General features: G+C 49.0%; 1 protein-coding gene across 3 annotated transcripts in view; it reads left to right on the top strand.

Moving 5' to 3' along the window:
• Window positions 1-25,870, top strand: part of SMURF1 (SMAD specific E3 ubiquitin protein ligase 1) — an 83,312-nt gene extending 57,442 nt beyond the window's left edge. The window contains exons 6-19 of one of the 3 annotated variants that reach the window (XM_028149157.2): window positions 974-1,049; window positions 2,521-2,762; window positions 3,505-3,589; window positions 5,195-5,272; window positions 6,163-6,309; window positions 7,381-7,579; window positions 10,416-10,519; window positions 13,982-14,096; window positions 15,236-15,414; window positions 17,164-17,301; window positions 18,318-18,438; window positions 19,416-19,617; window positions 20,920-20,995; window positions 22,772-25,870. In XM_028149157.2, coding sequence (XP_028004958.2) covers window positions 974-1,049; window positions 2,521-2,762; window positions 3,505-3,589; window positions 5,195-5,272; window positions 6,163-6,309; window positions 7,381-7,579; window positions 10,416-10,519; window positions 13,982-14,096; window positions 15,236-15,414; window positions 17,164-17,301; window positions 18,318-18,438; window positions 19,416-19,617; window positions 20,920-20,995; window positions 22,772-22,871 — 1,862 coding nt within the window. In that variant the 3' untranslated portion in view covers window positions 22,872-25,870. Of the gene's footprint in view, window positions 1-973; window positions 1,050-2,520; window positions 2,763-3,504; window positions 3,590-5,194; window positions 5,273-6,162; window positions 6,310-7,380; window positions 7,580-10,415; window positions 10,520-13,981; window positions 14,097-15,235; window positions 15,415-17,163; window positions 17,302-18,317; window positions 18,439-19,415; window positions 19,618-20,910; window positions 20,996-22,771 lie in introns of all 3 variants that reach the window. The other 2 variants (XM_028149172.2, XM_028149169.2) reach the window with 2 other exon arrangements.
• Window positions 25,871-26,107: the final 237 nt, after the last annotated feature.

The raw sequence follows: 26,107 nt of genomic DNA, 5'->3' as shown, positions 1-26,107 counted from the left end.
ATAATTAATTTGTCATTATATTATCCAGAGGTAGTTAAGAACAGTGGCCACATAATGCAATAGATGAGAAATAGTTTCTTAAGGAAAACCCATCAAATATGTAAAAAGCAAAGATGATTTCTGAAGACCTCCATGTAATAAGATTTGATAGAGTTAGAGGTTTGAATTATTTAGAATAAACTAATAAATGTGCTAATGTTACAAAGTGTTGACTGGCAGTATTCTCTTGGAAGTGATTTATCTGTTAAGTAGCTCATCATATTATCCAGTTTTATCAGCATTTTTGGGTAACTGTGATCTTCTGTGTTTGCTGATTGTATGCACTGCAAGGAATCAAAGAAAATGTAGTACTTCAGCAGCACACTAGAGTGACCCCAAACCTTTTAGGTATTGCCTTGTGTAGACTTGACCCAAGGTAAATGAACAGTGGTTGTAGATCCTAAAACGGTCAAAGTGAAAAAGTTCTCACTGAATGCTTTCCTGTTTCTGATTTCTTCTTTTCTTTGTGGAGAGATGTGCCGGCGGGAAATGAATACCTGGGAGCAGCTTTATAATTGTCTTTGTTGTTCATAGTAGCCACTGAGAATAAATATTTGGATGCATCTAGACTTTACAAATACTAAAAGTGCTATCTGTGTCCTTATTAAACATGTCAAAATCTCCTTAAAGGATAAGGTAACTTAGAGGAAGTGAATATTGTGTTCTGTTATGTTTATGGAGAGCACGAAAAACACAGTACCTCTTTCTGCTCCACATTTTAAGGAATGTTCCAGGCGGTGTATGGTGGTATGCAGCTACTGGAATAAAATACTTCATGCTTGAAAGCATAAGAATATATGTGTCTCTGTATATGCACATGCCTTGCTTTTAGAAAATAATATTGTGCATAAATTATGCATCCGCAATGACTCACTGTATTACAATTGTATAAAAACCACTGGATTTTAATGCACGACGTTCTTTTCTGTTTTAGTCAGTTTACAGACACGAGACAGAATAGGCACTGGAGGGTCTGTGGTAGACTGCAGAGGACTGTTAGAAAATGAAGGGTACGTATCACCATGGCAATGCCTGCTGAGTTCTCTGCTGCCTTAGGCTCTCGCTCTATATGAAAGTGTCCTTCACACCTTTCATTGTGCTGAATGCTTGAGACACTGGAGAGGACTTTGGGATAAAATTGGCATCCAGTTTCCTTGTTTGTAAAGTAAGCTGTAAAGACTAGTGGGGTTGTGCCCAAAAGACTCAGGATCCAATTTAAAGAGGTTCCCACTGGCCAAAGATGGAACATTTTGAGCATCAGTAAGAATTATAACTAATGGATTGGAACACATCAAATATGTTAATAATGAACATTATGTGTTCATAATGATACAGGAAGAGAGAAAAGAACCCTGAAATACTTTTTTTTTAAATACCGTGAAAACTCTCATTGGTTACTATCACAATTTTGCGATTGCCAATGAATTAATGAAGCTGGTTGATAATTATTAATAGTTGTTAGCGACATTGCAAAAGAGAGATAATCTGGCATTGACATATCTCTTGGAAATCGAGGGGACTCCCAAGCACCATCTGGAAGGGGGGTGCTCAGTAGAGGGTAGAAGACACAGCCCAGTGTCTTCACAAATACATGCTAGGAAAATAAATCATAAGAAAGGAAGAGAACCTATAAATTCATAATAAAAGACTTAAACGCATCCCTACTAAATGCAATGTGGGGACCTCGCTTGGATCCTGAAGGAGACAATTGACTGGAAAAATTGAACACTGACTGTATTTGATGATATTTTTAAAAATTAACATACATCTTTTAGTCGTGATAATGGAAAAAGTCTTTTATCTTCTAGAGGTATGTGCTGAAATATTTACGAGGAACTAGGAAGTTGTTGGGATTGGCTTCAGACCAATCCAGTGGAGAGGAGGGCTGGGAAGGGCAGCCACAAGGCCGTCGTTGCTGTGGCAGAGGGAGGAGTCCGGGGGGGTCGTCTCTGAGTTGTGAATATATTTAAAATTTTTCAATGTAAAATGGGTTTTTTTAAGTACTTGCTTATAAGAGAAAATGGCCTATCAAGGTAAATTGTCTTCAAAATTGCTCAGGGGTGGAGATCTATGTTAAAGAGTACTTAAAGTCATTGCGGTATTTTATGTAACCAGGAGTTTTATGTTTTATGATAGAGGAAAATAAAAAGGGAAACGGGGTGTCTGGATTTGACTTTAAATCAAGAAAAGTCAAATCTCATTTCATGTCCAAGGTTGGTTTTTCCAATCACTAGCTTTACCCGAGGATGAAACCCACAAGTGGCTTGGATGGCACTTTACCTGTAGCTCCCTTCAGCCACTTGTTTCTACAAAAGTCTTTCTGTTTAACTAGCACAGGATGAATTTTATGAAACTGAGAACTTGGGACACTGTATATTGCTCAAGTAAAGCAAAATAAATGGATATGAGAGCACCGCGTCGAGTTTTCAGGGTCTTTCCTCGGCCGTGTGCCCATGCGTGCTGTGCTCTGCCCCCTTTCAGAACCGTGTATGAAGACTCCGGGCCTGGAAGGCCACTCAGCTGCTTCATGGAGGAACCCGCCCCTTACACAGATAGTACTGGTGCTGCTGCTGGTGGAGGGAACTGCAGGTTTGGGGAATCCCCAAGTCAAGATCAAAGGCTTCAGGCACAGCGGCTTCGAAACCCCGAGATCCGAGGGTCCCTCCAGACACCTCAGAACCGCCCACATGGCCACCAGTCCCCGGAACTGCCCGAAGGCTATGGTGAGAGAATTCACCCGCTGTTAAGCGCGTTATCTGCAATGTTTCAGAGAGCTTTAATTTTTTTAAACCTGTTTGCCTAACTTGTACATGCACAGCTGCTGGTGTTGGCAGAGCTGTGCTGGGGGATGGTTGTGTCGGTGTAAAGACGAGCAACCAGAAAAAGGGTGATAAATCTTGCTCATCACGAGTTTGTCAGCACTGTACCAGTCTCCCAGTTCAGCAATTGTGTGAAAATTTCAGGCAAATGAATATCCAAGAAAATCAGGATGGTGGTGGGCAGATGAGGTATTTGTAGTGCTCTGTGATTTGAATGTGGAAAGGACGGTATGGGATAAGATTGGAAAGAAGGGATCGTTTGCCAGCTGAGAACCTACTGCAGGAGGAATGTGATATCGATGTGGCACATCATTACCAAAAGTAAGAGCAAATGGAGGTAATAGAGGTCAGGTCAGGTCAGTCCTGGGGTGGTGGATACACAAACAGGGGCTGGTCCAGGGCTGACTAAGGAAGGAGAGCACCGCCCGTCCAGGTGTGAACGGGGAACGGGAGGAGGCCCAAACCTTTACACAGGGCTGGTGGCGTGAGGAGGTCTGGCCGAAGTTAACCACTGCCCTCTTCATTCCTCTTCTGGGTGATTTTAAACAATGTTGAAAAGAAGCTTAGACTCTGTGCTTAGAGGACTGGTTGAAAAAACTCCTTGGAATTGAATTTAACTAATTGTGTCCCCCGATTTCTTATACAGAACAAAGAACAACAGTGCAGGGGCAAGTTTACTTTTTGCACACACAGACTGGAGTGAGCACGTGGCACGACCCCCGAATACCAAGGTAGGTTTCTAAGATGTGCACCAAAGGCAGATTTCCAGCAGTTGCCGGGACCCCTGACTGGACGAGAGCCCCTTAGGTTGAAGATGTAAACTTGGAAGAATGGCAGCTCAAATGTCTGCCGGGGGTCCTGGGCTCCAGCTCTGGGTCCGTGTCCCAGTGCCACCTGGGAAAACGGCAGCTGCTGGAACCAAGGGTCCTTAGAAAGCAATCCTAGACCTTGAAATCAGATCACATAACCAAAAAAGGCCGCACCCACCATGTGTCCCTGGATCCGGATGAGGCCTCGTGCACCTAGGCCCGGGCGAGGCCACGTGCCCCTGGGTCTGGGAGAGGCTAAGTGTCCCTGGGTCTGGGTGAGACCATGCGTCCCTGGATCCAGATGAGGCCTTGTGCACCTAGGCCCGGGTGAGCCCAAGTGGCCCTGGGTTTGGGAGAGGCCAAGCGTCCCTGGGTCCGGGAGAGACCATGTGTCCCTGGAACCAGGTGAGGCCTTGTGCAACTAAGCCCGGGTGAGGCCACGTGCCCCTGGGTCTGGGAGAGGCCAAGCGTCCCTGGGTACGGGTGAAGCCAGATCCTGGGTCCGGGTGAGGCCGTGCGCCCCTGGATCCATCCGGGTGAGGCTGGGTCCCAGGCCCGGGTGAGACCACGCGCCCCTTGGGTATGGGTGAGGCCACGTGCCCCTTAGTCCGGGTGACGCCGTGCCCCTGGGTTCGGCCGAGACCAAACCAGAGGGAGTCGGACCTCCATTACCACCATTTGTCCACCATCCAGAGCTGAGGGGTCAGTGCTGACATGTACACATAAGGAACTACTGGACATTGAAATTGGGTCTCAAAAGAACTGTTGGTCCAGGGGGAAGCTCGCTACAGATTGATTCATTTGCCTGTCAGCATAACTATTATTGCTCGTCTCACATTCAGTTCTTATTAGTATATATCTAGTGACATATGATCTGGCTCATCTAGGGGAAATGATGAACAACATAGACTGAGGAACAAGAACAGAACCAGAAGCAAGGAGGCATCGATCGGACTATCGGGCCTCAGAGGGAGGATAGGGGAGGGTAGGGGGAGGGTGGGGGGGAGGGGGAGAGTTCAACCAAAGGACCTGTATGCATGCATATAAGCCTATCCAACGGTTAAGTTCAACAGGGGATTGGGGCATGCGTGGGGAGAGGGGTAGGATGGGAATGGGGGGATGAGGACAAATATGTGACACCTTAATCAATAAAGAAATTTAAAAAAAATAAAATAAAAAAAATAAAAAAAATAAAAAATAAAAAAAGGCCGCACCCCTGGGTTAAATCAAATGTGCTCTGACTCGGAAAGCCAATAAGCCCTTCAAGATGTGTTCTCATTTTAACTAAAAATATTAATGGATAAAATCATAGGATGTCTGGGACTTGGCTTCAAATCATTGGAGTGCGGCAGTGAATATAGGGGTATATCTGAAATAGGTTGACAATGACTGGGTAATTGTTGAAGTTGGCTATTATGGTTTCTCTACTTTTTTATATGCTTAAATTTTTCCATAATAAAGCATTAAAAGGAAATATAAAGACTATTACCCTTTCTCTCTTCTACTTTACTATCCCTATTGCCTCAGTCCCTTGGGGACCACTCCTGGGGGAGATGAAGCTTTACTATACGAATTCCTTCTACAAGGCCAAACATCTGAGCCCAGGTCAGAGAGATCCCCACCCCACCCCGTAACAGAGTTATGTTGCTTTGCTTTGCTTTGCTTTTTTTGCTTTTTTATTTTAGAATAGCATTACTACCAAAAAACATTTTTAGTAATGCTTATTTCCTTTTTATTCGTAATTTGTTTCATCTGAGAACAAGCTTCCTGTCTTTGATTTTCCAAGTCTGTGTTAAATTTCTGACTCAGTGCCTATAATTAGAGTGGAAATATTACCTGCAAATGGATGAGGTGTCTCGTCAGTACCCACTATAAGAAATGTCAGGCTTTTGTGCTAATTAGAAAAGCATCTTGGTCAGTAATGCTGTGTTCCCATCTGACTGTAGATTGTATTGAAATAATTAAGAGGTTGGATCAGAAACAGTTACTTAATAAAGCCAACTAAAAAATGAGAATGCCTCTCCCGGTGCAGCTGTTTAGAATTGCGAGATTTCAAATGCATGTTAATTCATCCTATCAGCTTTAAAAAACTTGTGTTGTCTGGGGGCTTTTTGATGAAGCAACCTTTCTGGCCTTGAGCATTTCATTCACTATAACTTGTGAGTTCAGATAGTTTTCCAGCAGCATTCAGATCCTTCCTACGTTTGGCCCTCTGAGTTATAAGAAGTGATGTTCCCTGGGTAGACCATGTTCCCTCTCATGGTTATAGGCTCTGGAATTTCCGTTGTTATCTGTTGGATGTGCTGCCGCTTGCAGCACAGAAGCCTGGGTTCGGTGGGAGTTTGGAGTAAGTAGCACCATGACTGTCCCTCTGAGCAGAACTGGGACATGGCCACATTGGTAAGAAAGGGACTCCTGTGGTTTCTCTTGCTGAAGTGTTAGTTTCATGCCTCTACTCAGATGGACAAACCTCTCTCTGTCTTCCGTTTTGATAGAGACCTTAACAGTGTGAATTGTGATGAACTTGGACCACTGCCACCAGGCTGGGAAGTCAGAAGTACAGTTTCTGGGAGAATATATTTTGTAGATCATAATAACCGAACAACCCAGTTTACAGACCCACGGTTACACCACATCATGAAGTAAGTACAACTTTTACACAATCCTTGTTGACTCTTTGTTTACCGTTTCATGTTTTCTAATTTATCCTACTGCATTGTTTGTTCGTGGAGAAGACACATGAGCAAATATAAGTATTTGGTGGATAGTTGCATGTGTTAAACTCTCAGGTTAGCTATGAGTGCACTGAAGCCATATTTTGTTGCTGTTGCCACCCTTTTCCTGCCTGCAGCCGAGATTAATTTCACGGAGGCGGCAGTATTAGGCAGGTGCATTAATGAAGCTTCACACGCAGCACCATGATGGAAGGCATGGCTCTTAAGTAAGAAGCAGTAAAATGCCCGCTCATCACCGTGTAGAAGGACTGCCACAGTCACTGGTGCCACTTGCCGGAGCCTCTTCCCGTGCCTGTCATTCCTGGATAACTTGGGATTGGGAATTATCTTGGCTCCCATATTGTGTTCCAGGTTTGGCGTGTTCTCAGAACATCAGCGCCCACGAGGCTCTGCTCACTGACAACTGACATTAGTAGCAAAACTTGAACAAGAGAAATGTCACTTTGTCCCTCTGCTGGTCCTAGTCCTTTTATATTACTGGAATCTTGCTTTTAATGAGTGAGCTTAATAATCTGTTGGTTCTGAAAATGGGGATTGGCTGCCATTAGACTTCACTTGAGTTGTTTGCTCTTATGCATATTGCCCCTCTCCACTAGAATCTGTTTTTCAGTGCTTCACGTCAACTCCGTTTAATTCTAACCGCCAAGGTGCACCTATCTAACAGTGCGTTGGTCAGTCTCAGACACATACGAGATGATAAATGATAGCAATTGCTGTTTTGATTTATAGCAATGAAAATGTATGAGCCAAGCTGTTGCTTGGAAGTGGGGTAGCTCCTTTATTGTATCCTAGGCCTGTATTTGGGCTGATGGTGGCCACCAGCAGTTGTTACGTAGCCACGTCATCGGAGACGAAAATGTCTACTCGAAGTTCTATGTAACGAACTCTCTTCTCGGTCCCTTTGGTGCAGGGGGCATTGCTTGCAGCTCCCTTGGCCGCTGCTTTTGGAGTGATTTTGATGCTTCTGTTCTTCTCAAGTCACCAGTGCCAACTCAAGGAGCCCAGCCAGCCGCTGCCGCTGCCCAGCGAGGGCGCAGTGGAAGACGAGGAGCTTCCCGCCCAGAGATATGAAAGAGATTTAGTTCAGAAACTGAAGGTCCTCAGACACGAGCTTTCACTTCAGCAACCCCAAGCCGGTCATTGCCGCATTGAAGTATCCAGAGAAGAAATATTTGAGGTATGGCATTTAGAGCGGCTGCAGGCAGGCAGGCACAGACGCTGCATTCATGTTAACAGACAAATGAGGTGATTCAGCCTGAGGAGCCGCCCCCGGAGCAGCCTTTGTCTGCGAGGCGGTGCGCAGAGGGGACTGCTCTGTGAGCGGTTTCTGCATTTCCGTGGGCTCTTCTTTCTGTTTGGCATTTCAGGTATGGAGTTTATTGCTCTGTGGAATGCAGAGTTGTGCCCATGTAGAGAAGGGACTGTATTTACTCCTGTGGTATCAGTTTAAAAACACAGATGGTTTATGAGGTGGAAACCTAGAGATATATGCAGAAGGTGGAATAAAGCCCTTTGCCTACATTGTGCAGATTATATATTCCTGCAACCTTCCGTGTCCTCAGAACCAGTCAGTCCTTCTGGCCTCTCATGAAATTTGATGTAATAGCACAGCCTCCTCAGAGGAGCTCAGTGGCCAAGCGGCCACTTGTCTCTTCCTAGGAAGGCCTCCGCCCCATATACAGCCCCCTGCGGGGTCAGGGTCCCTAACCAGGCAGGAGCCTCTTGTGGACAGAGCCCTTTCTCAAGGAACGTGAGCGTAAGTTGACATCTCAGCTGTGTTTGGTCCATGGCCTGCCTGCCTTGGTGGAATGCTTGGCAGACATGAGCCAGTGAGAGTGGGTGAGAACTGGACACGGGTTCTTCTGGGGCTGCAGCCCGAGGGCCCAGCACCTCCACAGCGAAGGGCACAGGATGCACCAGGGCCGTGCGTGGTCCTCCTGCGCAGCCAGCGCTGGGCGAGTGGGGCCGCTGAAGTGCTCAGCTTTGCCCGCTGAGCAGTCTTAAGTGCTTGCCAGGGTTAGAAGAGCGGAACTGCTGTCATTTTGATGCCAGATCATTTCCACTCAACCTCCTCTTTCCCTCTTGGGATGGCAGAGTTTGAATTACATTAAAGTTAAAGCATGAAATGATTTTTAAGTGCCTTATCACTTGAAAATATCTATAAACACTTAGCTGGTTCTACTCAAATGCTGAATCTGAGGGAATATTGGGCTGACCACATGTTTTCTGTTTTGGCTAAGCTTCAGATATAAAAACAGGCTCAGAATTCTTTTAATATTCAGACTTTCTAGTGATGTCTTCATTTTGGTTAAAATATGAAGCCTGGCCAGTGGCTCAGTTGATTGAGCATCATCCCAGGCACCAAAAGGTTGCCGGCTCAGCTCCTGATCAGGGCACATGCCTGGTTTCGGGTGTGATCCCCAGTCAGGATGCGTACAGAAGGCAACCGATCTATGTTCTCTCTCTCCCCCTCTCTCTCTAAGCATATCCTCGGGTGAGGATGTAAAACACACATACATATAAAGTGCTTATGGGACACATTGAAATTAACTTGTGTAGGGAAAATCAGCTCTACAGAGGACATTTGTTCTGTCGTTAGTGATTGTGCTGAAAATAAGTGTTTCCTTTAGGTACAGTGTAACGTAGTACACGTTTATTTTGTTGTGGTTTCTGAACTAGAAACAGTGGGAGAAAAGTTGATGATACAGGGTGGAGCAAAAGTAGGTTTACAGTTATGAGTATGCAAAACACAGTTTATTAATTGTATAATTACTTATTATTGTATTATTTCCATACAAACACCTATAAACCTATTTTTGCCCACCCTGTATAAACATGCTAAATAGGAACCAGATAGAACTCAGATTTGAACGGATGCTATTTTGAGTCAGACTCCATATATATATATATATAAAAGCCTGAGTGTTCAACCATCCAACCAGTAGCTATGACATGCACTGACCACCAGGAGGCAAATGCTCAGTGCAGGAGCTGCCATGAAGCACACTCTGGCCATTTACAAAGAAATGACCCTGCGGACCTGGCGCCAACAAACCAACACTTGGCTTCCCCCAAGTGGGACACAGGCCCCGCCACCATCCCGGAGTGACAGCCCACCAAATCGCAGCCGATGCTGCCAAGACCCCATGGTGCAAAATGTGGCCCACAACCCAGCCCAGCCCAGAAATAGTCACTGTGGGTGCCGGGTAATGACATCACATAGCAATACCCGGCTTCCTCTCCCTAGCAACTAGCCTCCTTGGAGTTTCTTCAGCCCAGAAACATGACTTGCTTTATAGCCAGGTGCAAACATTTTACACTTTAACCAAATGTTTGTGAAGCGCTTTCACATGCCTCATCTTATTTGATCCTCACAGAAGTCCTGGATTAGGTAGATAGGAGACTCAGTAGAATCCTATTTTCTTTTCATTAGCCAGAAAATGGAGATTTAGAAAGTTTAGAAACTTGACCCAACTGAAAAGAAGTAAGAAATGGTAGAACTTGAAAATGACTTCATCTTTTCTCACTGTGCAGAATATAGTAAAAACTGCTGCAGTTTAATATTTTACCCTTTGTTCTCCCTGTGTGATCTACAATAATAATCTGCTTTGTTTTGATATTTACTGCTCTGTTGCTGAAAATTACCTAAAAGAGAAGTTGGGGTGCTTCACTGGGCTGGAAAAAGTTTAGCTACATCAGTAAGCAGGTCTAATTAAGCAAGTTTATTCTATGTATATAAAAGGCTAAGTTGACTCGTGCATGCACGATACATATAAAGCTCTCACTGGCGCCAATTGCATGTGTGTTTCAATCTGTCATTGTCGATCGTGAATTTGGTTGACACTTCCTATTATAGAGAAAGGGCGAATAGCGATATTAAAATACTTCTTCTAATTAATTTCCTTTCAATGTGCACGAATCCGTGCACCAGGACACTAGTTATCAATAACCTTTCATCTTTTTATTACTTTAAGAAAAGTTCTTCTCTCTAAAACTGTAATTTTTATATATAGGAGTCTTATCGCCAGATAATGAAGATGCGACCAAAAGACTTGAAAAAGCGACTAATGGTGAAATTTCGTGGAGAAGAAGGTTTGGATTATGGTGGAGTGGCGAGGTGAGAGGCTAATTTATTCACCCTTTCTGCTGCATGCTTTTCAGCATAGCTATAATAAAACACAGTTCTGCATTCCACAGAGTAATAAACTCCATACCTGAAATGCCAAACAGAAAGAAGAGCCCACGGAAATGCAGAAACCGCTCACAGAGCAGTCCCCTCAGCGCACCGCCTCGCAGACAAAGGCTGCTCGGGGCGGCTCCTCAGGCTGAATCACCTCTTCCTTTACCGCACCTCCCCCCTCAGTTCGGAACCTGTGTGGGGCAGGGGTGCGGGAAAGCCTGCATTTTCTCACCTGAGCTCACATGGTGCTGCCTCTCCACAGGAGATGCTTTTCAAGATTGCCCCAAGTTTCTTCCTCGATCTAGAAACCATCTTTCTTTTGGCCAGTGTAACTTCTGTTGGCTTTGATAGCACTAATTCCATTTCCTGGCAAGAGGCTTAGGCTTCCACTCCCCTTTCCAGGTGAGAATCTTCCTTCTCAGTCCTTCCTACCTGTCCTAACAATGCAGGTCTGACTGCTTCCACTTTGTCTGTGCTATTTCCCTTATAGTCTCAAGAGTTCAGTCCCTCAGACTGTCAGTTTACCATTATTTCTTTGCATGGCTGGTATTCTGTATTCCTAGGCACACGTGTGAATAGCTTGGTTTGGTTGGTAGTTCTCGTCCGCCTTTTCCAGTTACCAAGTCTCCCACATGGAGCTAGCTTTGTGTGGCTTCCTTGAGTAACACGGTGCTTGAGGGGAGGTGGGTGTGAACCCTTGCTCTGCCGCCTCTAGTTTGATCTCACGTTGCAGTTTCACCCGTTGGATTCTTCCTCGGGTCCAGATGGGATCATACCCATCTAGACATGAAGGAGAGATGAAAACTATTGTAGGCACAGGAAGGCACTGGTTGTTAGACCCGTGGCAACTTCGGTACTTGAGTTCTGACTAGGAAAGAATTCAGAGCCAAGACCCAAACTATCAGAGAACATTTATTTATAAAATCACAGCGGTGGCAGAAGTAATTAATAGGAGAAATGGGCTCAGGAAACAAGGTATAGAGGCAAAGGAAGGGCCCGCGGAGCTTGTAAGTGAGGAAGGCAATGGCAAGGAGCCTGGGGTCGGGGAGGAAAAGGCGAGAGCATGCTGGATCCTCTGTCCTAAGGGTTTTCACGGTGGGGTGGAGAGTTTAGGGGAGGTCCCAGGGGCTCATAATAGACTGACTATTCAGCAGCTTTCCAGGTGTGTCCATTCAGGTTTAGGTCTCCACTGATTGATTGGCCAGCACCAGGGTAGGGGGTCAGTGCAGCTGGTCCTGAGGTTAGCAGTGGTGTTGCTGGTCCGGTTGTGCTGCTTTCTGGGCCTGGAGCTGAGGCCTAGATGTTATCTCTAGGGGAGAAAGGTCAGGGCGTCCAAACCAGCCATATGCTAGGTCAGTGGTCGGCAAACTCATTAGTCAACAGAGCCAGATATCAACAGTACAACGACTGAAATTTCTTTTGAGAGCCGAAAACTGACTTCTGCGCATGGGCCATGAAGTTTCAATCGCACTGTACGTGCGCGCCTGCATGTGGTATTTTGTGGAAGAGCCACACTCAAGGGGCCAAAGAGCTGCATATGGCTCGCGAGCCGCAGTTTGCCGACCACTGTGCTAGGGGAGGAAAGGTCATCCTGGGGACGAGGTCCCACCCTACAGTTGTCCTTTGCTAGGCACCTGCACTTTTCACCCTGGTGACCTTCTGTACCTGACCCATTGTCCTTGCTCTGCTCATGTCTGTCTAACTGCCTACCACAAAACCACGTGTGTGTGTGTATGCATGTGTGTGTGTATTCATCATCTCCTCACTGAGAATCAGTCTATACTCATTTTCCCAGTGTTTGGTTCTGAACCATTGCTGTTGTCTCTCTTCTTCCTGTATTGCTTTTCCCCTCCCACTTCCAGAACATTCCTAGTATGCCTCTTTCCCTTGTCCATGGCTTGGTCAGAATGTTTGCTTGTATTTTAATCACTTCCTGTCTAGACGGTTGCAGGTCCCTGGTTTTTATGGAAAAGATTCTTCTCAAACCCAAACTCCCAAACTTGGGGATGAATCAGTGTTGGGAAGTTTTGCCTTTCTAGTCAAGAGACTACAAGATTTGGAGTCTCATCCTCCTGGCAGTTGCTTTCTGTTCTTCGGAGTTCGATACATTAGCTTTGTTTTGGCTTGGCTGTTTTTATGGATTCTCACCATTCTCTTAGATTATTTGCATTTGTGCTTATCCTTTCCTAGTCTTTCTCAATTGTCTGTCTTTTCTATTTGAAAGAGTAAAGACTTCCAGAATAAAAGTTGGGGCTGCTATCTTAATGAGATGTGTCTATTTGAAAGGCGTTTGAATAGAAAGAATAAAAGGCTGTGTGTGTGTAGAAGTGCCACAGGTGTTTGTATAAGGTTCCCCACACCTGGGCTTCTCACAGCCCAGTCATAGCAAATCATACAGCTTCTATTTAGAGTGCTCTTTAAATTTTGATTAGTTTTTCATAGCAAAATAATTCAAACATCAAGGAATTCAGAGAATAATTCATTCTTATACACCCCATCCAGATTTTTATTTTTTAAGATTATAAACATGGTAAATGTTTATGCAAAAAAAAAAAAGAATTCAATAGAAACTTATGAAGGGGAAAAGACAGTCTTAAACAATCCCTGCCTCTCTAAGTTGTGACATATTTTATCCTTATATAAACGTTATTACATGTTACAATTGATCAGAAATTTAAAAACTAGAAAGCACAAGAAATGAAAATGCCCCAGAATGCTAATGCTAATTCTCAGGTCAACCACTGTCCCCGGCTGGTGTAAGCCCTTCCTGCCTTCCTGTGCTCTGCATATACATCTGTGCTTTGTGTGTGCGTGTGGGTATGTACACACACTTTTTAAATACAAATAGGATCATACTCCTCTTTACTGCACTTCTGTCAGTTATCACCGCACCATTAACAACGCCGTCACCGGAGGCTCTGATCTTTGCAGAGCAGCAGAGAAACCCTCAGCTGAGGGCCAGGAACATTGGCCAGTGAACAGCTGCAAAGACCGGACTTGTAAGGTGATAGTCATTCCTTTAATGTAGTCCCATCTCGGGGTCCTCGATTTAATTCTATCTCAGGGTTTCTGTTGCTATGGAAGATGCTGGAATTCAGATGTGGCATTTTGGGGGCCACAATTTAGGCCGGCACACGTCCTTCAGGTCACCTTCTCTACAGAGTGTGTCAACCACAGTTCTTTCAGAGTAGTTGGCATTTTGGCCAGAAAAGCCATTTCTGATACTACCAGAACAAGCGTTTACTTCTTTAGGCTTGTTTTCCCAGTCTTACAGGTCACATTCTCACAGCCAGGTATTGTACCAGTTTTGGCCTCTAGAGGTTCAGTCCTTTTGTTATGATCTAAAAATAGTTTACAATAACATGTTTTGGTGTCTGTTGTTGTTGCTTTTATCCCTAGGGAGTGGCTTTATTTATTGTGCCATGAAATGCTGAATCCATATTATGGGCTCTTCCAATATTCTACGGACAACATTTACATGTTGCAAATCAACCCAGATTCGTCCATCAACCCTGTAAGTATTAATGAGTGAATAAGCAGGGAATTAAGTTGGGGAATTTTTAGAATGGATTTTCATTTCCATCTCAATTTTGGATTTATTCACTGTAGTCTTACTCAAGTTCTGTGGTAATAAAAGGTAGAGTGAGAACTGGATTAAGATGGGTGATTTCAATCCTGTGCTTCTAAGGCTGGGACCACTGGGTGTGCTGTTTTCAAGGCCAAGAGGGACTGAGTTGCAGGTATACTCAGCACTTATTGCCATGGAGGGCGCATTTGTTGGCAGTATCGTTCTGAGAAGTGGGTTACGAAGTCTCCTCCTTCCAGTCAAAGTTGGAACATTCCCATAAGTGACCTTTTGGGCACCGGTGCTAACACCCTTAGTTCTTGTTTTAGAGAAGAGTGGCCGACTCCAGGGTGGCCTCTCCTGTGGGGCCGCATCCTGCCTCGGCGCCACCACGCGCACAGCCCCCACGCGGAGTCCTGGGCCAGCGCCACTCTGCAGGCATCGGTGTGACAACCTTTTACCAACATGGGAACTAAGTGTTGACTAATTATCTGAGTATAATTCCAACATGAACGTATAAATGTGAGGTTCCCTTTTTAGTTAAAAACCAGACAGCTCTGGTTTTAAAATGGTTCTTTTACTTGGGTTATTCATCCTTCTTTTCCTGTGTTCCTTTTGTTTTTCTTATTTTTTGTGTGTCTGGGGTGACATGGCAGAGGAAGAGGGGGAGTTGCCCTTTGCTCTTTATTTCTCTGGTTCGGTGGGAAGAAGTGTAGCGCTCAGAGCCTGCTCACAGGAGGACCCATGCTTGGTTTGAATCTCTGCTGTTGCCGTGTTGGAATTCTTAATATATTTTAATAAGGGGCTCTGCATTTTCATCTTGCACTGGGTCCCACAGATCATGTAGCAATTCTGAGGAAATGTGTTTGAACTAAGAGCAAATAAAATGTTCCAGCGATCTATACAAAAGATGTGCTCTCGGTTTTGACTAACCAGGCAGCCGTCTTCATTTGGCCACGAGCACAGCCTGGGAGCCCCTGACTCAGGGTTGTTGCCTGTGGGACAGTTCTCCAGGAAGCTGGAGCAATCACAGGATACTCTCCTGGACTCTTTTTAAATGAATTTATGTTCTCTGGTGCCCCCTACAGGACCATTTGTCTTATTTCCATTTTGTTGGTCGGATCATGGGTCTGGCTGTGTTCCATGGACACTACATAAATGGGGGTTTCACAGTCCCCTTCTATAAGCAGCTACTGGGAAAACCCATCCAGCTCTCTGATTTGGAATCGGTGGACCCAGAACTACATAAGAGCTTAGTGTGGATTCTGTAAGTATTGACTCACTGTTCAGTTCATTGAGCATTCATATATAACCACTTGTCTTAGTGTACGCCCAATACATTTGTGTATGTGAGTGTGTGTGTGTGTGTGTGTGTGTGTGTGTGTGTGTGTATTTTGGGGATGGGTGTGAAATTTGAGAAGAGAAGTAAACTATTATTTTATGACCAGAAATATAAAAGTAGCCCAGCTAGTGTGGTTCAGTTAGTTGAGTGCCATCTAGTGCACCAAAAGGTTGCTGGTTCCATTCCAGGTCAGGGCACATGCCCAGTTTTCAGGCTTGATCCCTGGTAGGAAGAATATGGCAGGTTACTGATCAATGTTTCTCTCTCTCTCTCTCTCCCTCTCCCCCTCCCCCTTCTTCTCTCTAAGCATGTCCTCAAGTGAGGATTTAAAAAACAACACAAATATAAAAATAGATTTAACAAAAAACAAAAACAATACTTAATTAACTTATTTTCCTCATTGATGTTTGGCCAGTTTCTTTTCATGAACTAGTTTATTTCCTTGAATTATTAACATATAACAAATATTAATCCCCAGGCCTGGTGGTGGTTTGGGATTGTTGGGGTTTTTTATTGATTGATTTTAGTGAGAGAAGAAGGGAAGGAGGGGGAGAGAGAAAGAAACGTCAATTTGTTGTTCCACTTATTGATGCATCCATTGGTTGATTCTTGTATGTGCCCTGACCGGGGATCAAACCTGCAACCTTGGTGTATCAGGACAATGCTCTAACCCAGTGGTCGGCAAACTCATTAGTCAACAGAGCCAAATATCAACAGTACAACGATTGAAATTTCTTTTGAGAGCCCAATTTTTTAAACTTAAACTTCTTCTAACGCCACTTCTTCAAAATAGACTCGCCCAGGCCGTGGTATTTTGTGGAAGAGCCACACTCAAGGGGCCAAATTGCTGCATGTGGCTCGCAAACCGCAGTTTGCCGACCACGGCTCTAACCATCTCAGCTTCCCCGGTTGGTTGGTTGATTTTTGACACTCTAAGGTGTCACCAGTTGATCTCTAGAGGGAAAGTATCAAAAACAAAATTAGATCAAAGTATCTTGTATCAAATTCTTTAATGGGAGAAAGTATCAAAACAAAATTAATATTTAGTCACCTTGTTTTAGAATTACCCTAAACACTCTCTTAAAAGCAACAGGCACAGGTACAGGGTAAACCACAGGTGTCCTCCAGCCAGTTTCACTGGAAGGAGGGACAGAGCCAGGCTCTGGCAAAGGGAGACGCCGACAGCTGACCGGAGTCGGGCCTCTGGCTCCTTCCTGCGTCGTCGGCCTCGTGTACGCGTCATCTCGAAAGTGTGGGGGCCAGGCTTCCTCCTGTAGGAGGGCTTTCACTCCGTTTCAGGAAATACGGCAGACTAGGGGCCAGTCTTAACTTTCAAGTGCTGCTTTGACCTGATGAGCTTGAAAAGGCTGCCTTAAAGGGGGACAGTGTTGGTAGAGTGGCTTCCTGCGGGCGGGTTTCCCCTTTATGACTCCTTCCTGCTCAAAGATGCAGTTTCTAAGGCAACCAGGTGCCCCGTAACGTCATAGGCTGGTAGTGCTCCTCCCCCCCCCCCCCCCCCCCGCCCCGGGGGTGAGAGTCAAGTTCACCTCTGGAGCCGGAGCTGCCCTCCTGGAGCGCGCCCCCAGCCTGGCAGCAGTGGCGCCCTCTCCCAGCTGCTCCCTGAACGTTCCGTGGTAGGAAGGTCTGACTGACATCCGTCCCCTGTCCTGGCAGAGAGAACGACATCACCCCCGTGCTGGACCACACTTTCTGTGTGGAGCACAGCGCGTTCGGGAGGATTCTGCAGCACGAGCTGAAGCCCAACGGCAGAAACGTCCCTGTCACAGAGGAGAACAAGAAAGAATACGTCCGGTAATGTTCTGGGCCCGGGGGTCGCCGGTGGGGCACCCAGGCGCCCGGGACCGCCCTGGGCGTGGCTGGGTTCATGTCTGGCCTGTGGAGGCTCCTTTGCTGCGTGAGGTTTGCTGTCCCGCCAGCTCTGTGGTCAGAATCACGGTATAGAAGAGACTTCCCAAACGTGGGGTTCGGCAGTGGGAGCTCTTCCTGGGGCGTCCTGGACGGGAGAGTAATGACCCCAGAACCCCAGAGGGAAGGACTGTGAGACCACCACCCAGGCCTTGTGTGGAGAGAGGAGGAAGCCCAGCCGTCCCTTGAGATCCGTCTCCAAGAAGTCTCCCCATTGTAGTCTGTTCTCCCACCTCTTCAGGCAAATAAACCACTAGTGGCAGCTTAGAAACTGGGGCGTCTCGCTCTGGCCAGAGTTTCTCAGTGGTTAGAGCGTCAGCCCATGCACCGAAGGGTCACAGGTTCGATTCCCAGTCAGGGACACGTACCTGGGATGCAGGTTTGACCCCTGGCCCTGCTCAGGGTGCATGCGGGAGGCAACCAATCGATGTGTCTCTCTCACATCAATGCTTCTCTCTCTCATAGGTAGGTAGGTAGATAGGGATATATGATAGAGATATCCCTCCCCCCTTCCTCTAAAAATCAATGGAAAAAATGTCCTCAGGTGAGGACTGACACAAAAACAGAAACATGGGTATCTCTGTGTGCTCCAGCTGTCAGACTGGTGTTTAGTTCCAACCCCGGGACCACCTGGCGGCTCCTGATGGGTGCATCCTGCACTTTATTTTCCAGTGTGCTTTCAAAGTGTGTCGTTGCTGGAACGGGCCAGGGTGAATCCTACTGCTGTTCCTAGCAGTGAAGCAGCACGGACCAGGCCTGTAACGTAGGTCCCGGCTTCCGTCTGGCGGTGTCAGGGCGGCCAGGTGGCAAGGTGTGAGACAGCAGATGTCAGAACCTGCTCCTGGAGGAACGTTTTTCATGAACCATTGGTATTGCTTCCAACCTGTGCCTTTTTCTTCCAGGTTATACGTAAATTGGAGATTTATGAGAGGAATCGAAGCCCAGTTCTTGGCTCTCCAGAAGGGGTTTAATGAGCTCATTCCTCAGCACTTACTGAAGCCCTTTGACCAGAAGGAGCTAGAGGTGCGTGCTCCCCTCGCTGGGCCAGGGCAGGGCTGACGGCGCAGGTGGGGCCCGTGTGTTGGTTTGCACCCTGCTGCAGAGTGAGGCCGCACTGGAGTGTGGGGCTCCCGGGGGAACACAGGGCTGGCACGAGAGGAGCATGGAGGATGTCTGAGCCGATTAGGAGAAGGCCACGTGTCTACATGGCGGCAGGGAGTCGGCCGCCTGGGGCCTGTTCAAGGTGCTCTGTGGCTTCTCCGTCTCAGGTCTGTAGCAGGAAGAGTCCTAGCCCTCCTGAGCCGGGAGGCCCCTCAGAGCCAGGAAGCTGTCTCGTTGCCGCCAGCTTCTCCCGCACATCAGCTTTCTGTTTTTATTCTGCTGTTACTAGACTTAGACCACAGTTTACTGTCTTCTACTCGTACTTCATGTACTTGAACACAGCAAGGCATTCATCTCTTACCCGTCTCTGTTTGGTGCCAGACGGCTCCAGGCTTTGAGGTGGTCCTCACCTCCGCCCAGTGCGGTGCAGGGGGCAGCCTCCCGGCGGAGCAGCTGCGGAGAGGACCTTTTAAGCGAGTGGCAGAAACCGCACGCACCCTCGCTTCAGCCCCCCTCGGGCTTCAGCTCCCCGTGTCATTGCCTGAGGGTCCCTGGGACGTGGCCCATCCTGCACTCAGCTCCGGGCAGTCTTGCCAGTGGTTCTTGCTCCCGGCGTTCTCCCCCGGGCAGCGCAGAACCGGCCCCACAGGCGGGGGAGCGCCCTCAGGAGCCGCCAGGTGGTCCCGGGGCTTGGAGACCAGCCGGTCGTGGCAGGAGCGCTGTGCTTGGGGCATCCTGTTGGTCTACCTCTGTTCTTGTCTACATGTGTCTGGTTTATTTGGACATGGTTGCTTCTTTGCACTGGGAACCAACTTTAACTCCTTTCCTGTGCTGGGACCGTGGGGGCCTGTCATGGCGCCGGCTGTGCAGTTAGAAATGACACCTCTAACCCTTCCCAGCTGATCATCGGCGGCCTGGACAAGATAGACCTGAGCGACTGGAAGTCCAACACGCGGCTGAAGCACTGCGCGGCCGACAGCAACATCGTCAGGTGGTTCTGGCAGGCGGTGGAGACCTTTGACGAGGAGAGGAGGGCCCGGCTCCTGCAGTTCGTGACGGGGTCCACCCGCGTCCCCCTCCAAGGCTTCAAGGCTTTGCAAGGTGACTGACGTGGAGGCGGGGCCAGTGGCAGCACGGGCACAGGCGTGTGGGAGACCGGAGTGTGGAGGGGTTGGCTTCCTGGACTGCCTACTGGGGAGCGCTGCGACCTGCGGGCTTTCACAGCCAGCGGTCAGCCCGGCCGAGGGGCCCACCCGCCGAGGGGCACGCTCTCTCCCGGGGGCGGGCTCTTGGTTGCCGTCTGTCTGCTGTCCGTCCCCACGCTGAAAGAACACACCCAGAAAGAGCAGGAGAGGCTGGCCGCAAAACAGCCCAGCTCTCACCCTGTCCGGGTCCCCGCAAGCCCGGCGCTCCGCTGGTGGCCGGGCCGCGGGCCCAGGTCTGTGCGGTGGCAGCACCCACCCAGGGCTGAGAGGGCGTGACTGAGCCAGGACGGCCCCGAGGAGCCCGATGCCCCCCGTCCCCTACAGAATTGACTGGCAGAGGGAGGGCACAAAGAATGGGTTTGGGGGAAGAGAGCGCTTTAGAAGTGTAGGACGGATTCATTAGGGGACAGGAGCGAGGGCCTGGCCCGCGCACCAGCAGACCGAGCGCCACGGGGTCGTCAGCTCCGGGGTCCCGGTCCCGGCTTCCTGAGCTGTCCACGTGCGCTGCTCTGGGAGGTTCCCGTTCACCCCGTCTGAGTGGCCGCGGGTGGAGGGAGGAGGCGGCTGTGCCTCGGGAGAAGGTTGGGGGGCTCGTGGTCAGCCCGAGCAACGGGCAAGGTCCTCGCAGGCTGTCCCTGGGATTGGTATGATTTTAGATTTTTGTCACTTGATAACCCCGATAGTCAGAAGGATTAAGGTAAAGAATATAATAAAGTTTAGAAAATTGACCTTTGCATATTAATAGTGACAGCAGATATATTCCATTTATAAAACATTCTCTGCACGTTCCCTATTGTAAGGATTTCTGAGTGAGAGCAGTTACTTCCGTTCCCCGGGCGTAGGTCCCAGGCCGCGTGTCTGTTCCTTTCTGCACCTACCTCTGCCCTCTGCCCTCTGCCCTCTGCCCTCTGCCCTCTGCCGGCCGGGGCCTGCCTGCTGATCATTTCTGTGGAAAGTGAATCCCTGGTGGTTTAGGACGGACCCTTCCAATACCCCCTGGGGCATCGGGGCTCTCCCCAGGCTTTGCTCCGTGCCTGGGGTTTTCTAAACGCCTGGCGTTAGTCACGGGGTGGCCGGCAGTTGCCCGGGGCTCTGTGACCCCAGGGAGGACAGCCGCCTGGGCTGAAGGCCCGGCGGCGGGGTCCAGGCTCAGCCTCTGAAGCGCAGTAACTAGAATGTTGTCTGTAAGGTTCTACAGGCGCCGCAGGGCCCCGGCTGTTCACCATCCACCTGATCGACGCCAACACGGACAACCTTCCGAAGGCCCACACCTGGTAAGGATAGCTCGGGGCAGTCGCCGCGCCGCAGCGCGCCCTCCGCACGCTCTCACCTGTGCCTTATGGTACACGCAGCGCTGGCTCTGTGCCGAGTCCCAGGCACCGCGGGCAGTGGCACGGCGGGCAGTGGGACGAGCACTTGGCAGCAGCCACCTGTGAGGGTCATCGGAAGTCTCTTCCGTGAGACCAGTTCTGTCGTGAGATGTGATGTTGGCGGTGACTCCGACGGGCTCCCGTCCGCCCTTCCCTGGGTCTCGCTGCATTTGTGCGTGTGCACACGTGCCGTCAGCAGGGCGAGTGCAGTCTTTAAGTTGGACTCACTGGTCTTCCCTTAGCTGACCTTCCTGGGGCCCATTTCCTGCTCAGAGCTCTGCCCGTGACGATGCACCTGCCTACTGAAACCTGTAACCTCAACATGAGCCTGACCTGTAAGGGCTTCTTTCCTTTGTGGTTTAAAATCAAAGGAACAGCCACCTCTAGGTCAGAACCAGTCCCACATGTCGATGCCTCGTGACGTGCTGGCAGGATCGGGACTGGGAGCCCCAGGATGTGGGTTCAGGTGCCGGTGACACCCCGTGCCTTTGTGCAGGGTCCGTGGTGTGCTGTGAGAGCTGTGAGGCGCTGCCAGGACTGAGGGCGCCGAGCCCCGGGCGGGTGGCAGGACGGCGCGGTGCACGCACCATGGCCACGCTCCTCCTCGGATGCCTTCCCTTTAACAGTTAGTTCAGTGCTTGGAGTGAAACGCGTGTGAGAAATCTCTGACGCTAAAGCTCCCAAAGAAAGGCTGCAACACCACCCACCGGACTCTCTCTTGACAAAAACCATCCTCAGTTCTTGGCCCTTAGTGATTTAACAGGCCACTGTGTCCTCTGGGTCACAGTCTGTATTTTTTATTTGTTGAGATAATAGCTACTTCGGAGGTCTTTTTTTCTTTCTTTCCACAAACATTGGAAATGGATTTCCCATGAAATACTGAGTTAGAAATGTAAGACTCATTTGATCCGTCAGACATTTGACATTTAATAGTTTTGCAGGGAATTTTCCAGACGGCCCGTCGGGGGCTCCGTCGTCACCGAGGAGCAGACGTGCATGTTAGTGGTGATCTGTGTGACTGCCAGCCACGGCTGGTCTGCAAAGGTGGCGTCCTGGCACTGCCTCATTCCTCCCCAAGACAGACAGCAAATAGGACCAGTTGAGAGCTTTGTCCTGATATCCTCAGGAAATAGTTACTTAGTTTTACTTTGGTTTTAAAGATCTTAAGATTTATTTTGCTGTGTGTGTGTGTGTGTGTGTGTGTGTGTGTGTGTTTAATATATATGTTATTGATTTCAGAGAGGAAGGGAGAGGGAGAGATAAAACACCAGCGATGAGAATCATTGATTGGCTGCCTCCCGCACGCCCCCTGCTGGGAATTGAGCCTGCAACCCCAGCATGTGCCCTGATGGGGAACTGAGCCGTGACCTCCTGATTCATAGGTCCTCACTCAACCACTGAGCCACCCCAGCCAGGCTGCTGTGTGTTGATTTTTAAATGTTTGCATTAGAAGAAGAAAAGTGCAAAGGGGAAGTGTCCACTCACCACTCCCCCACCCCTCAGAACTAGGGAACAGGGGCCTTCCCCTCCTCCTTCCCCACCGCCCACAGAGGCGCACACGTGCACACACTCACAGCTGCTGGCGGCCGAGGATGCTCTGTCCTGCCTGCCCTGCCCTTGCAGCAGGACCTAGGGCCAGACTCTCCCAGCAATGACTCTCACCCTTTTGTCCTGTTCCAGCTTTAACCGGATCGACATTCCACCTTATGAGACTTACGAAAAGCTCTACGAGAAGCTGCTGATAGCGGTAGAAGAGACCTGTGGGTTCGCTGTGGAGTGAGGAGCAACCAAAGGCGACAGATTCTAGCTCACGGCCACCAGACCAAAGCCTGCCGCTCTCCGCGCGCCTGGAGCGGCTGAGGCGCTGGGATTCTAGAGGACCTGGGAGGGCTCTCCCGCCGCGGTGTTGGGAGCGAGGGGCAGGGGACTTTGGCTCACGGCTCCCACCCACCTTTCCTCCTTTATGACAGTACTCCCACCCCTCCATCTCCCATCCAATAAAATGCAGCCAGGTTTAGACCTGGCTTCGCTCACACAGGATATTCTGCTCCAGTTGTAACATCTGGCCATAGGCTCACTGCCCTGTGGTCTTTACAGGAGGATCTACCGAGTCATGCACTGAGCTCAGCCTTCTGCGCGTTTGGAACTGGTAGCTTCGCTAGCGATTCTGTCTCAGAACAGTCCTGAGGCCCCTTTCCAGTTCAGCAGCTCACAGTCCAATTTCACATCCTAGCAGCCTGCTCTGGGTCTTTACAGCAGATTGACTTCCACCTGAAAACTTACCGTAAAATACATGCTCACTGGGATCCTGCCACGGCAGGAGCTTCAGTCCTAAACGTGCTTCCCTTTTTGAAAGTAAAGGAACGGGCAGCGTTAGCTGGAGGCCAGGGCATTTCCTTCCAGGGTGTCCTGGTTGAAATTTTTGTTTTGCGTAGAGAAAAATGATCTTTCCTTTTAAGAGTCCTTTTTGCCACATTATCTACCCAGTTTGAACTATTTTCCCAGCAGAAACACCACAGAACAGAGCTCCGAAGCTGTGGCTCCGGCACCGCAGCGTTCAGCTGGGCCACTCGGATACTAACAAACTGTTACGCGGAAATTGCTAACAGCTACGCTAATAAAACAAAATTCTGTTACGATAGCTGCTGGTTTGGTGCAAACTAGCTTAAAAGGGAGAGAGGGAACAGATAACCTCAATGACCGAAATCCACCCCAAGTTACTATTTTACAAAAAGAGGTGTGGGTGTGACCCTGACAGCAGAGAGGGAGACCCATTTCCCACGTCAGATGGTGCCGCTGACAAATGCTACTTGATTTACTTGCCCTGATGTCTTCATGGGATGAGCAAGGCCAAAGCACGCCGAGACCCCAGTTCCTCATGCCGTTCTCCAATTCGCACAAAAGTTCGGACAGTGTTGTGACAAGCAGCTTGATTCCAGAGAGCTCAGCTCCGTGAAGGACAGCGGCAGCCACAGGTTTTCCCGTCCGGTTTTTTGTTGTTTTTGTTTAGGGGCAAGTACAGGGTCATTCATTAGCGAGACGTTTCACTGTTGAAACTTCGCAGTTGAGGCTTCTGAATTAGCCGTTGGGATCCAGCTGTGGGTCAGGTGGGTTTGGAAGGAGCGTTTGGCCAGCTGTCCTGCTGTTCTGTTGTCGCTGACGCTGGACCGCGGGGTGTGGAGGCTCACCAGCTTCTGCATCTCGCTGGGGTCCTTGGCTTGCCCGAAAGGCAGTCTGTCATTTGACATGGGGGTGCTCAGAGCTCCCCCTGCACAGAGGTTCGTCCAGTTTGTGGGCACGACTGCCAGCTGTGGATTCTGAGAGCTGAGCCTCTGGGCTGCTTACTGGGGCTCAGATAGAAGGGATGTCACATGTGACTTGCCGTAGAAGGAAAACGTAGTCCAGTCACTAAGTCCAGGCCGAACTGTGGCTTCGTCTCCAGTTCCGCTTGGTCCCAGTGGGGCTTGTCCTGTGCCTCATTTTCCCCGATGCTTTCTGAGGGCATCCTAGACGCTCAGTGATCCCATCCGGTCCTCGTCATCTTCTTCTGGAAGGAGGAGGAAATGGAAAGGACCAACCTCCCACCAGGTAGGTCCTCTCTCCCGTGAACCTGCCCGGTGGGAGGAGAGGACAGCCGTCAGGCTGGAAGGCCTCGGGCCAGAGCCCGCAGCGCTGGGGCAGGAAACGAGGGTGCAGAGGTGGGAAGGACTTGGAGGCAGAAGGTTGCATTTGACTCGTGTATAACCGCCTTCCTGCCGTCGGGAGGAGCCCAGGAACAGCCTCCAAATCGGCACATGCCGGCCCCGCCTGTTCTCGCCGGTCAGGAGATCCAGAGGGTCATGTCTGGTCCTCCGGGAGCTGCTTGGGACACGAGCTACCTGCCCATAAGGCCTGGGTCTCTGCTTTTGCACTTGTACTTGCCCGTGGGCCCCTCGTCAGCCGAGTGTTACGAGGAGCCTGAAAAGCAGACCTTCCCAGAGCTCCAGTTTACTCTTGCCCACAGGCCTGCCTGTGCGTGGCATTGCACTTCTAGAACCTTAAATACTGACAATTGTTTGGGCCTTTTGAACCACCCAAAGAACAGTGTAGCGAGCAATTGGTAAACGCTCCCAGGACTACACTCTGGGTCTGCAGGAGCCCCTGCACACGCCTGCTCTCCTGTCCCTTCTCGGGAATCCCAGAGGCCACCCGTCCCACGCCTCTGCCCAGACGCTCCGCCCTCACCAGCCGTCAGCAGCCGACCCTCAGGGATGTAGCAGACCACCCTCTGCCAGCGCTTTAGGCGGGACCGCGAAGGGGCCGCTGTGGGAGAACCCGCCTGCCGAGGGAGTTGTGGCCCCGGGGTCCACATTCAGGTGCGATGGTCCTCGAAGCTGAGCTGTCAGGAGGGGCCTGAGAGAAAGGGCCCGCCCCACCCCGCAGCCAGGTGCGCGCCACACGGCAGCCTTCCCGAAACATAGTATGAATTTTTAAAATTTGTTTATTTTTGTTTCTCAACCACTTTATAATGTATTTAATTTATTTTGTAATGTCTTGTTTTTAAGTATTGCTGCTATCCTTGTTATTCTTCCCACTGTTTTTATTGCTGATTTATTTTGTGAAAGTTGTACACTAATGTTCTGTTTTATGTCAAAATCAAAAGTATTTAAAGAAATACTAGTTCTATTTAATGTGGTTATGGAACCAGCTGGAAACACAAAACAAACAGCAACTGTACAGCAGGCTGGACCCGGGAGGGGAGGTTCATTTTGTTACATATGCAATAAACTCACGACTTTACACGATGGGCATCTGTTATTTTGCTGTGGAAATGAGGTTCCAGTCTCCTGCCCGCCCACAAGCAAGGAGGTCAGTGGTCAGAAGCCCAGAGGGCCTCCTGCAGAGGGCGCCGCGGCCGTGCTGAGTGCTCCGGGCAGGCGCGGCCGAGCTTCTTTTTCACAGCTGGTCATGTTTGTTAGTTTGGGATTTTATTTTTATTTTTAATATATTTTATCACAATAAACTATGCATCACATA

This window comes from Eptesicus fuscus, chromosome 6, assembly GCF_027574615.1.
Source record: "Eptesicus fuscus isolate TK198812 chromosome 6, DD_ASM_mEF_20220401, whole genome shotgun sequence".
Classification (NCBI taxonomy): domain Eukaryota; kingdom Metazoa; phylum Chordata; class Mammalia; order Chiroptera; family Vespertilionidae; genus Eptesicus; species Eptesicus fuscus.
The sequence above is the reverse complement of the archived record's forward strand: the minus strand, read 5'-3'. Positions and strand labels throughout refer to the sequence as shown.